Source organism: Syngnathus leptorhynchus, chromosome 3, assembly GCF_054491065.1.
Source record: "Syngnathus leptorhynchus isolate UIUO chromosome 3, UIUO_Slep, whole genome shotgun sequence".
In the NCBI taxonomy this organism is placed as follows: domain Eukaryota; kingdom Metazoa; phylum Chordata; class Actinopteri; order Syngnathiformes; family Syngnathidae; genus Syngnathus; species Syngnathus leptorhynchus.
In genome coordinates, this window is record NC_141197.1 from 1317052 (window position 1) to 1330332 (window position 13281).

The 13281-nt window shown below is 41.9% G+C and overlaps 1 protein-coding gene across 5 annotated transcripts in view; it reads right to left on the bottom strand.

Annotated features, from left to right (window-relative positions):
* Nucleotides 1-12604, bottom strand: part of crtc3 (CREB regulated transcription coactivator 3) — a 34277-nt gene extending 21673 nt beyond the window's left edge. For 2 of the 5 annotated variants that reach the window (XM_085907948.1, XM_085907946.1), the window contains exons 1-3: nucleotides 11340-12604; nucleotides 6798-6908; nucleotides 91-222 (exon numbers count right to left, since the gene is read on the bottom strand). In XM_085907948.1, coding sequence (XP_085764074.1) covers nucleotides 91-222; nucleotides 6798-6908; nucleotides 11340-11471 — 375 coding nt within the window. In that variant the 5' untranslated portion in view covers nucleotides 11472-12604. The remainder of the gene's footprint in view (nucleotides 1-90; nucleotides 223-6797; nucleotides 6909-11339) is intronic. The other 3 variants (XM_085907951.1, XM_085907950.1, XM_085907947.1) reach the window with 2 other exon arrangements.
* Nucleotides 12605-13281: the final 677 nt, after the last annotated feature.

Below are 13281 nucleotides of genomic sequence, written 5' to 3' on the forward strand. Positions count from 1 at the left end.
CGAAACAAAATTAATATGCAATGATGACATTACTATGTGCCCTATGTTACATGAAAATATCGTATTTTTAAACACTCAGATTTAGTAGGATATCTGCCGTCCATGCTTGTCAATGGGCCTGCGGTGGGGAGAGTTGATGCGGTTACGTTCCCTGTGGACCCTCTCAACTAGTCCATGATGGCGAGTACCTCTTACAGAATCCAACCCCGTTGGAAAACCCCCCTGAGAAACAGACAAAAAGACAACAGACACATTAGTTTTTAAAACACAATCAGATATAAAGCTACACAAAAATATGTATCAAGCAGTTCTCTGTAGAAATTCTATTCTGAATAGTATGCTTGTAACGAGTAAGATATATGTTAAGACAGAAAAGTTGAACGACTCTTTATGAAATTATTGCAGACATTAGCAAATGTAATTTAATTCCCTATCCAAGCATTAAGTCACAAATTTACCCCATCAGAAAAAAAAAAGACTTTTGTACTTATTTCACTCAGTAACATGCTGCTTTTCAGAGTGGGATAACACCCTTTCTAGATATATTCAAGACAGAAAGACGCTGTGAGTAAGATACATACATAATATTGCAATTAGAAAAGGGAGATTGTCCCTTCCTTATCTGGTTATTTTTTAGCTGCTCAGTTGAGATGACCGCACCAAAACGGCTTGCTCTGAGCCGCACCTCAGAACAAGTATTAAAGAGGGACTTGTAATGCTATCAAAATGAGGAATTCAGACAAAAGCATCACTGTTCCACTTTATAAAGACCACAACTGTATGAGTAACATGTAAACAATAGAATTTATTACTGTCACGTCTCGCACCCAGCCGTTCCACCATGTGTCTGTTGTCATGGTTTCGGTCTGTGTGCTCGCCCCTCCCCTCCTGTGTGCCCCTGATTAGTTTGATTATTCTCACCTGCCTCTTGTTACCTGTCATGTATATAAGTCCTGTCTGCCCCTCATGCCCCGTCGGATCATTGTCGTTTTGTTGCGGTTGCTGTTGTTTTGTTGTCGTCTTCATGTCTTTTTGGTCCCTGTCGTTTTCAAGTCTGTTTTCGGTTAGTCAGTCATGTTATCGTTTTGTTAAGTCATGTCAGTTTGCAGAGTCTGTCTTTGGTTCCTCCAATAAACCCTGGTCCAAGCTGCACTTGGTCGCCCTGCTCCATTCCAATCGTGACAATTACCATGATATGTAAGCTTTAATGTTTGCTACAATACAATACCTTTGGTGGGTTGGTCCTGAGTTGTCTGCGGAACAAAAGGTTTGTACTGCTTCGTGCACCAACTGCACCCTTCTGTTAGAGAGGTTGTCCCTGCTAGAGGGACGTGTCCGCCAGTTAGAGCAGAATAGTGCGATAACAGTAGATGTGGCGGACACAGTCGCAGACTGTAGTCAGCCCGCTAGCCCCGTTAGCATTAGCCCTAAGCGGCTTGCTAATCGCGATGAGCCAGGTAAGACGAATAGCCGTCCAAAATCATCTCGGTCTACTGGCCCTCGCACCTTGGTCATAGGTGACTCCATCACCCGAAATATCACGCTTAAAAATCCAGCCACGGTAATGTGTATTCCTGGGGGCAGAGCACCCGACATAGAAGCTAATCCTAGGGAGCTGACTCGCAATAGGACTAGTCAACAGCGTAGTTCCAACAACACTAGCTACTCGGATATAGTGGTACACGTCGGCGCCAATGATGTTAGGATGAGGCAATATGAGATCACAAAGAGAAACATAGCGAGGACTTGTGATCTCGCCAGACAGATGAGTCGGCATCGAGTATTTGTCTCTGGCCCCCTGCCTGGGAGAGGCTCTGATGAGAGGTTTAGTAGATTAGTCTCCCTTAATGGATGGATGGCTGGGTTCTGTAAAAAGCAGGGACTGTATTTCATAGATAACTGGTCCTCCTTCTGGGGCCGCCCCGACCTGCTGAGGAATGACGGCCTTCATCCTAACCGTGAAGGCGCCTTCACTCTTTCTAGCAATATAGATTACTGTTTGAGCCACTTAGAGCAGGCCAGAGCACAGGTGACTAGACCACCTGTCAGGATGGGTTTGGAGTCAGTTAAGTTAAAGTTAACTAGCGCTAGGCTAGACTTCCAGAATGCACATAGCTCCTTGTGTAGACTAGAGCGTCACAGTTTGAATAGTGCTACAGTACACATGAACACACTTTCTACTGAGGTGACAGACAAATCCAATCGCTCCACCCCGACCGGTATAGCTGATGATATGGTGCCTGTTTCAGATAATATTACGTGTGTACCAAATATTTACTATCAAATTCCTACGGTCGTATCGTCCCACCGCGCTAATAAACAATTGAGCGGTGATGTCAGGCCTAGAGAACACAATCTTACTTTCATTTCGTTTAAAAATCCTTTGATAAATACAAACCCTGATCAACAGTTTACACTTAAACTTGGTTTTATTACTATTAGATCGCTTCATACGAAAGCAGTTCTCGTTAATGACCTCATCACGGAACATAATCTAAATATATTTGGTCTTTGCGAGACCTGGTTAAAACCTAATGAACTGCTACCGTTTAATGAGGCCTCGCCTCCAAATTTTGTGAGCTCGCATGTGGCGCGTCCTCGAAAAAAGGGTGGGGGTGTTGCCCTCATCTCACATTCCGATCTTAGATTTACGCGATTAACATATTTAAAACATTTGAAGTTCTCACTGTCCGATCCACCGCTTTACCGTCATTTTATCTTGCTGTTATTTACCGTCCACCTGGGGCTTACTCTGGCTTCCTGGATGAATTTTCAGAATTCGGGGCTGATCTAGTGACAAATGCGGATAATATAATAATCATGGGCGATTTTAACGTCCACATGAATTTACCGTCAGAGCCACTTACTTCGGCGTTTCAGACTCTAATTGATACGTTTGGTTTTACGCAAGCCGTACAGGTAGCAACGCATAAGAATGGTAATACCTTAGATTTGGTATTATCCCGAGGACTGGCAACCTCTAATATAACAGTACTGCCATACACTACTGTTTTGTCTGATCACTACTTAATCAAATTTGAAATTTTAGTTCTTAGTCAAAGACAAGAGAGCAATCAGAATTATAGCAGCCGTAATATTAACTCCATGACTGTGACTGCGCTATCTGGGCTACTGCCACCAGCAACTGCCGTATTTCCCTCATATACCGGCTCTATTGATAATCTTACAAATGAATTCAATGCTACATTGTTAAATGCCATTGACTCTGTGGCGCCGCTACGTCTGAAAACTCGCCGTAGATTGCCTATTCCGTGGTTCACAGATGAAACACGCGCAAATGGCGTTTAACCAAACTTGAGGTTTTCCATCAGGCATGGCGCGACAGCCTCCTGAAATATAAAGATGCGCTTATCTTAGCAAAAACTCATTATTTTTCACAGGTCATTAATCTCAATAAGAACAATCCTAAATACCTGTTTGATACAGTGGCAAAGCTAACACTACGCCAGCCAACCCCCGATAGCCCCTTTCACTCGGCTGACGAGTTTATGAAATTCTTTGCTCGAAAGATTGAATCCATTAGGGATGAGATCAAGATGACTATTCCGATCGCTCAGTCGGGCCCGCCGATTACCGGCGCTGACGATCATGCAATAACCCTCTCAAATTTTAAAAGCGTGTCCCTCGAAAGGCTTACACAATTAGTTAGTGCGGCTAAACAAACAACATGTTTACTTGACCTGCTTCCAGTCAAACTATTTAAAGAATTATTTCTAATCTTAGGACCGTCCGTTTTAAATATAATGAATCTGTCTGTCTCCTCTGGGATAGTGCCAAAAGCCTTTAAAACCGCTATCATTAAACCGCTACTTAAGCGACCAAATCTTGACCCGGACTGTTCAGTAACTATAGGCCAGGTTCAAATCTCCCATTCATAGCAAAACTGCTTGAAAAGGTAGGAGCGCAGCAGCTTATTGATTACATGGTCGCTAATAATCGATATGAATCTTTTCAGTCTAGTTTTAGAGCTAATCATTCCACTGAGACAGCACTTGCTAAAGTGACTAATGATCTCCTCATAGTTATGGATTCAAACACTTCATCGGTATTGTTACTACTCGATGTTAGCAAGATGTATATATAGCAAGATGGCGGCGCGTGCACACGCAGCGGCCTCTCTCCGTCCCTGCCGATCGGTGTTTTTGTTCGTTTAATGTGTGTTTGTCAGACAGTTTTATGTGTTTGTCTGATCGCACCACGTTGCGCTACGAGTACAGCAGGCAGGTTCTGCTCGACGTCGGCGAAAGCGAGTTTTGCGGCGTTTCGGACTTTGATACGGGGACATTAAAGTCACTGGGACTACAATGCCTGAATCATCGCCGGACTCGTCTGCTACTCCTTCCCCGGACCAGCAGCGTCGGAAGCGGTGTGCGAGGAGGCAGAAGAGGGGAAAGTGCGGAGGCGTCCGGGCCAGGCTAGCGGCGTGCCCAACTCGCCCGGCCGTGCCTTCCATTCTTCTGGCGACTGTCCGGTCGCTGGACACCGGACTCTGCTGTGCTACTGGAGCGGCTGGCGTGCTATCGAGCGGACCGGGCACTTATTACTTCTTCGTTGCTCTTGTCTGTTCGTTTTAACTCTTTGTGCTATTTAGTGCGATTGTTGTGTACTGTCTAGTCACCGTGGGACGGTGGGGAACGTAATTTCGATCTCTTTGTGTGCCTGGCATGTGAAGAAATTGACAATAAAGCGGACTTTGACTTTTGACTTTGACTTTAGTGCTGCCTTTGACACTGTTGACTTTGATATTTTATTAGAGCGTCTTAAAAGTTGTGTTGGTATTTCGGGGTCAGCACTAGGCTGGTTTCATTCGTATCTATCAGACAGGACGCACCGAGTGGTCCATGGCAATGCGTCCTCTGAGCTCTATAAAGTTACGTGTGGTGTCCCGCAGGGATTGGTACTAGGACCAATTCTATTTAATATTTATATGACTCCGCTCGGGGACATAATATGTAAATATAATATTAGTTTTCAATGTTACGCGATGACACCCAATTATATATGCCGTTATCAATGACAGATCCGCGGGACTGTTGTAATCTTGAGGCATGCCTTGCGGAGATCAAGCAATGGATGTCTCTCAACTTCCTTCGTCTGAACCCAGATAAAACTGAGATGTTGATAATTGGTCCAGCTCGTTATCAACATTTATTTGAGGAAACCACTATAACTATAGATAACCGTACTATCACTCAGAGTGATACTGTAACTAATCTCGGGTGATATTTGACCAAACGCTCTCCTTTCAAAAGCACATTAAGAATATAACCAGAATAGCATTTTTTCACCTTCGTAATATTGCTAAGATTCGCCCAATCCTCTCGACCGGTGATGCGGAAATTATTATACATGCATTTATCACGTCGCGCCTGGACTACTGTAATGCATTATTCTCTGGTCTTCCCAAGTCCAGCATCAAAAGTCTACAGTTAGTACAAAATGCTGCTGCAAGGCTGCTCTCACGGACAAGAAAATTTGATCACATTACCCCAATATTAGCCAACTTACACTGGCTCCCGGTCCATTTAAGATGTGACTTCAAGGTTCTTCTATTAACCTATAAAGCATTGCATGGCTTAGCGCCTTCATATCTCGTCGACTTAGTTGTTCCTTATGTTCCGTCTCGTAACCTTCGTTCGCAAAACGCTAGTCTTTTAGTGACACCGTGGGCCAAGAAAATGTCTGCAGGGGCTAGAGCATTTTCTATTCGGGCTCCAGAGCTCTGGAATGCCCTACCAATGGATATTAGAACTGCTACCTCAGTAGAAACATTTAAGACACGTTTAAAGACGTATTTCTATGATATGGCCTTTAATTATCCTGTAGTAGCCGATTCGGCTGAAGTTTGTTTTTGCTCCCTCTCCCCCCACCCCTTCCCGGCTGGGGAGGTGGTTAGGTGACACCCAAGCTGACGGCGGCTATCTAGATTCTCGTGAACCAATTCAGCATGAGGGAACTGCAGCGGATTACCCTCCTAGAGGACACTGCCAGGACAATCAAAGGCACCTCCGACAAGCTCTTCGCTTTGGCCTGGACATCCACTTTTTGATTTCCATATTATGTATTTTATGTGCCCTCTTTGCATCCATTGCAGCCTGGTGATCCTGAAAGGGGGATCCTTCCATCTGTGGTCCTTTCTCAAGGTTTCTCATTTTTCCCCTAGTAGGGGTTTTTGAGTTTTTCCTTGCCCTTTTGGGAGCCCAACATCAGGGGATACTTTGAGAATAATTGTCAATTGATTGTCTATGTGAAGCCCTTTGAGACTGCTTGTGATTTAGGGCTATACAAATAAACTTGACTTGATTTGACTTGACTTGTTCCAATACTCTGAAATTAAAGCTGCACTTCTGAATTTACATCAATGTTTTGATCTGAGACTCAGACTCTTGATGCTCTCACTATAGACAAAACAAAATTATTTAATATACCGTTGTAAGACTTTTGGAACATAATCGTTGATTGATTAATCATTGATTTTAGCAATTTGATAACCCTGAAATCATTGATAATCAATGTCATTGGTCAAACGCATGTCGATTAAACCATTTTATGTATCAAAAGTACTAGCGGCATCAGTACTTTGTATCAGTATCAATGACTACTGGGGATTTAAGTACTCATATTAAATAAAAAAAAGAGATATTGAACTTTTAGGACATTGGCTTGACATAATTTACAAAAGAATGGGCAGTAGAAGTACTTGCACACACAGCTTGCTACATGCATAGTGATACATTTTGACACAGTTGTGCAAATTTCAACTGACCACTTCCTACCTGAAATTCAGTGATTGTGTTGCCAATCTGATTTACATTGGGCAAAGAGCCGCCATAGTACTGCGGTCGTGACTGAGACAACCGGAGTTGCTGGATCTTCTGGAACTGCACCTGTCATCCAAAAAAGAAAATAATATATTACGGGTGGTGATAGCACACAAACTAATTTCAGATGAGAAGTTTGAAGTAGGAATGAACATGAGATTAAAAATGTGACAGGTGGCCACCATGGCCAATCGATGGATATTTTTTTTTTTTTTTAATGAAAGCAGTCAGCCAATCAGTAAAGGCAGTTTGTTACCAGAGAAGGAAATGACAGAAAAAGATCGAGGAGGGCGTTGACAAAAAAAAAGAATCCTAACAAATTTACTCTAATTTGAAGTTGTTCTTTTCCACCAAATTTTCTAAAGGTAAAAAAAACAAAAACATTCCTCAAAAACCCATTTTTTCCAACACAAAAAAATCTCTTTTGAACATTTTCAGTGCATTGTACTCAGGATGAAGTTGCCAATCCAACCAGACTCAGCAGTTTGACAGTCATTTTTGGAAAACATTGTCACGTTACTATTAAGGTTGTTCAATCAAGTAGTTAAATTGTGGGGAAATGACAACACATATCTTGAACCAAATGGGTCAAAATGGTACTATACGGCTTAAGGGTACTGTACGGCTTAAGATAGAATAGAATGCCTTGCCTTTATTGTCATTTTACAACAGGTATACAAGGAAATTGTGAGGTCAAAAGAAATACAAAGGTCGAGAGGTTTATCATGGGGGTTACATTGCAAAATGTAGACAACAATACCCCAATTAGTGACCATATATCAATTTTATTATTTATATAAAGTGTGACACATAGTGCCAATACATTATAAGCGTGTAAGGTGCATGTGTCATTTTTGTCCATTTTGGGTTGCCATACTGCCGTTCTATATTATAGTATCTGTGATTTTGAATGTATTTGCCTTCATAAGCTAGGACCTGGCCTGTCTATTGAGCGACATAAGACTGGGCAAGTACGAGGATGAAGGTGTCTGTTGTTGGCATAGGATTGCTAAATGGCTAGCTGTTAAGTCAATTTGCATAACATGTGCCTTTAGGTATCAATGCCATCCATGCAGCTGGTTTATAATGAGCTTGTTGCAAGGGCTGCGGAAAAAAAAGTCGACCAAATCTACCACAAAAAAAATGGAATGCACATTTGTTTGCTTCGTGGCATTGCCGTTGTCCGCCATTCACAGAGACATTGTTCAATTCCATCATTGCCAGAATGGATGTGTTCCCACCTCGAGCCACGGCAGCTTGAAGCTCTCTCCCTCTTGCACAGTGCACACATGCAGAAGAAGGCATGCCAGGCTCTGAAGATGTTTAACATGTCGGTAGACAGGCGGCTTTGGGTGAATCTGTACTTGCCTTTAAGACAAGCCGTTTTTTTACCCCAACATATCTAAGTGTGGTCCTGGTACCGGTATCCCGTGCAACACTATGGTTGCGTTTTGTTAAAAGGGGGTGGACACAATCTTATTTAGCTTCAATCTGATGTTTCTGTTTGGAGCAACTTCTCACCGCACGCTAATCAAATAAAAGGGAGGCTTCATGTAAACAAGCTTTATGTCATAAAACTGCAATCATTTTTCATGTGAACATCTCTGTATCAACTTCATCCATCCATCCATCCATTTTCTGAACCGCTTAGTTAGTCCCCACAAGGGTCGCGGGCTTGCTGGAGCCTATCCCAGCCGTCATCGGGCAGTGGGCGGGGGACACCCTGAACTGGTTGCCAGCCAATCGCAGGGCACACAGAGACGAACAACCATTCGCACTCGCACTCACACCTAGGGACAATTTGGAGTGCTCAATCGGCCTACCAAGCATGTTTTCGGGATGTGGGAGGAAACCGGAGTGCCGGGAGAAAACCCACGCGGACACGGGGAGAACATGCAAACTCCACACAGGGAGGGCCAGAGATGGAATCAAACCCGTACCCGCCTAACTGTGAGGCGGACGTGCTACCCAGTGCGACACCGAGCCGCCTGTATCAACTTCAAACACTCGCAAATATTAGAATGATGGGCGTCAATGTTTTGAATTTTAGGAGAAAAACATCGTCCTCGTTCACTACAGTTTACCAACAAACACACTAGTTACTGCCCAAAATAATCCAAATTATTGCGACAATTCAGAGGTTAACAAACACTAAAGTCTCCCACACACATTTAAACAATACCCAATGTTATTGTAGCATTCACCTAGCGGGTCTGCGCCGCTGGTGTGATGCAAGCACATTGGCACAAAATTCAACACAAGTGTTGCGACACATTTATTTATTAGGTTCATGAAATGAAAAGCAGCACATGTACAACGTCAAGTTAGTCTTTTCAAACTCTCAGACTAATTTGTCTGTGTTCCTCATTCCGGCTAGTCTCTAATCTAGCTTTGGAGGGTCACATCGAGCACTCTTTTCTCATCCAGGAAAGCCAGTCAAAATCAATGCTCTTGTTGTCACAGATTCAAATTCTGTTAGTACAACCGCCAGCAGCACATGCAAGACATAAGTAGAACCCCGTATCTCGACGCTAATTCGTTCCAGGAGCGTCGAGAAGTGAAGCTGTCGCGTTGCTAAACAATTTGACTAATTTTGTCTAATACACCACATAAAACCACACACACAAAAAAAAAAACTGTACAGCTAAAGGTTTAAATAGCAATACAATTTTTATATAGTGGGGAAAGGCACCTCACAGTATAAACATTTTTATTTTACTCGTTTTATTCACACTTAAATTAAAACCAAAAAAAGACTATCTCCACAGCTGAGTATTGAGTATCCATAGTTTTTTTTTTACAGTCCCTCCCAAAATTTGGGAACGGCAAGGTGAATTTCTTTGCTTTCGATACGAACTGAAGAAATTGTGGTTTCAGATCAAAAGATTAATATGGGACAAAAGTTCAAAAGGCCACATGATGGCAGCAACAGAATGAATTCTGAAGTCTCCAAAAACTGTTTGTCTGGCAATTTACATTATATCCAAAGTAATTGTGAGAAGTTTCATCACGCAACCAGACAATGACACAAAGCAACTGCTAACAAAGGACTTCACCGTTCCAATATTTTTGGGGAGGAATGGATTAAGAAACCAATCTCTCAACGCACTTAAGGTTCACATAAGATTGGGTTGAGAGCGGTTAGATGCCAAATCATTCAAGACTTTATGCTTGCAGAGTGTTTCCAGTCCATGTTCTAGTTCCAGGTCATGTAAATATTGATGCAACTCCACTGTTTTGTTTTCTTTTTCCACACAATGATATTTAATGGAGGTCAATTCTATATGGATTTTTGCTGAGTCTTTTACACCCATACATAGCAGGGGTCCACTATATTTCCAACTCCAGTTGTTTTGCTGGCAGTGTGTCAGTGGTCAACTTCAGCTTTGCACATTTCTGTCTTACAGAGGCTGCCGCTCATGCCCTATGAAATGTTTTAACTCAAACACACATCCTTTTTCAATGCCCATTAGACCTTCAAGTTAAGCTTATGAATTTATTATCCAATTACTCACTGCAAATTTGACAAATGCCTTGAGTTTTTTTTTTTTACGACGTTGCTGAGAAACATCACAATGTGGATGTTAAATAAAAGAACCCAGATATTAATGTCCAGTGAACGCATTTATGAGATACCAAAATATTTGTATTTATTTTTATTTCTGTGACACAACTATATAATTTAAATGTGTAACCCATGGGCATGACCTACATTCTACCATATCAATCACTACTTGTATGTGGTTCCTGACACTTTTGTCTTCAAAAAGTGAAAAGAATGCTGGATTGGATTACTCAAAGACTTTTTTTTCCCCCCTACACTTAAATCAAAACTTGACTTTTTTTTTTTGTGTAGGCATTGTATAAAGGTGTTCTGTCGAGGAAACAAACTGTCCAAATACATCTCGACCTAATAGTTCTATCGAGGAAACAAACTGTCCAAATACATCTCGACCTAACTACAAAGCATGTCAAGATCAATCATTTAAAAGAAAAATAAATAAATAAATAAATCTTAACAGACACATAATTGTAGGGGGACTTGTATTCATAATTTATAACTGTAATAATAAATAAACCTATGTTCAAAAACAGCAAGTTTCTATGTCCAAATAAAGGTATAACTAGTTGTTAAGAATAGAATTAAGAGTGAATTTCAACTGTCGAAGTGGAGCCTCTCAGAGTTCCAACGGAAGGGGCCAATAGAAATGAAAGACCAGATGCAAAGTCAGCACAAATGGGAACATATTGCACTCTTTGGTACTTGAGATGCACAGCAAGGGGAACTGGTGACTACTGATGCGATGTTAAGGAACCACTTTCCCATTTTCTGTTTCAGTCACAAGGATCATTGTTGTATTCCAAAGCGAAACATTACATAAAATCCAAGGGGCACAACTGTAATCGATAAATGCCGCACAGAGTGGACACACAAGAGGTCCGTCGGTCGGTCGGTCGGTCTCGTTCAAGATAACAGAATAACCAAAGAGCATTTACCCTGGAGACAGTGAGGTCCGTCATCAGCTGTTCGAAGGCTCGCGTCTCCTCTGCTTGCTTCTGGTTATGCAGGGCAATCTTTTCACTGAACTTTCTGGGGTTCGAGCCCCCTGTGCCCGGGGAGCCTGACATCGCTCTACAACTTGAGATACTTTTTGGCAGTGAAGTCGGTGGCGGTGCTTGAATCTAGATTTTGAGGTCTCTTAATGTGCACTCCATTGGAAAAGAAATTAGATATGTATTACCAGTAGATCGACGGTGGCGAAAAAGATGAAATTGCTCAATTGAGTATTTGGAAATATGAATTATCTGCAAGTGACTCTTAATGACGATGATTTTGACCGAAAAAGATTCTCCGAGAATTCTGACAGGGGAGTTTCATTAAAGCCAAGTTAACAATACAACAGAAGTTCATACTGACACATTGTCAGCGGCCACTTGGACTAGTTTGACGTTAACATAGCGTTAGCTGTCAAAGCTAACAACATAAATATGGAGGTGGACGGACAGAAGAGGCGCTGCTGCAGCTAGTAGCTAGGCTAGCTATACGCTGCTGTCAAATCCGCCTGGAACATTTTGCAAAAAAACACTTTGCCAACTTGTCGAAACTATACTTGAGCAAACAGTAGACGCATATCTGTGCGAGTTTCGCTCGAGACAATTAGCCCTTATACTTAAGAAAGTAGAGTGCCCCGATAGCAAATACCTTGCTAACAACGTTAGCTCAGTTCCCAAGCAATGGAGCCAAGCGTTTCTCGCAAAATTGTATTGCAACAAGTGTCCGCTGGTCCTTATCCGGACACACTCAGTGTCGAGTTTCTTCGACCTCAAAGAGAGAAAAAGCTCCTCAGCGCAAGCAAGTGTTTGCACTTGAAACGGTTCTAACTCCACAAATTCATACTTGGAACATCTAAACGATCACAGTGAAGTCGAGTCTTGCGTGTTAATCCACGGACAGCAGAAGAGACTTCAAACTCCGACGCGATGACTCCATGAAGAGAAACAAGCGACGCCAAAGGTTAGAACATTTCCTCTTCGCGGATTGAGCCGAATTTTTACGGCAGAATGCCGCGATCGGTGTCACCCCACTAAATGTCCGTTGACACGGCTTGAACAAGCAGGTCTGAACCCAAAGGCTTGTTATCCAGTCTCACATTCTCTGCCGCGAGAAAAACATTGCCTTGTTAAATTCCATCGATTCTCTCAACGACCACACGGGGGCGACGACGGCAAGCAATCATGATTTGTGTGAGGGCAGAACGTTAATCGTGAACAGGACTGTACAGTAAGTACTGTGATAATAACGCCTTGTTTCGGACAAAGTGAATTAGCACAGAATTTTCTGTCACGCAAAGGTAGATTACACTTAGATATCGACATTTTCAAAGAAATCACATTATGTTAATTCATAACGAAACGGACAGTTCGTTCCTCGCACCAAAAACCCACGCATCGTCATCTAATGTGCCCAAATTATTTTTAGCATTTGTATGGTACAATAACTGTACACGGTGAGTACATGTTAAAACTGTCGAACACTTTAGCTTTTTTTTCTCAATTTACACCGCAACACGGCCCGCAAAACAAATGTCCGATTGGGAGGAAACAGTACATAATTACGGGCTTTATTTGAAGGACATAAAATATAACCAACTGTATTTTTGAGACTACATTACATGATACTAAAATCTCACATACTGTTGTATCAAATCAAAGTAGAATGAAAGGCATCTAGAGTCCTCACATATCGCAAATATACTGTATTGGAGTGCATAATAGGTATACAGTAGTAATACAGGTGAAATTTGTGATATTTAATGTTTAGTTAATTTTCATTATTTTGTATGATGATACAAACAAGTATTGTATATGTTTTTCATATAGCTGTGTAACTACTTTTGCAACATCCTGTGTAATATTAAAAAAAGAGACATTCATGACA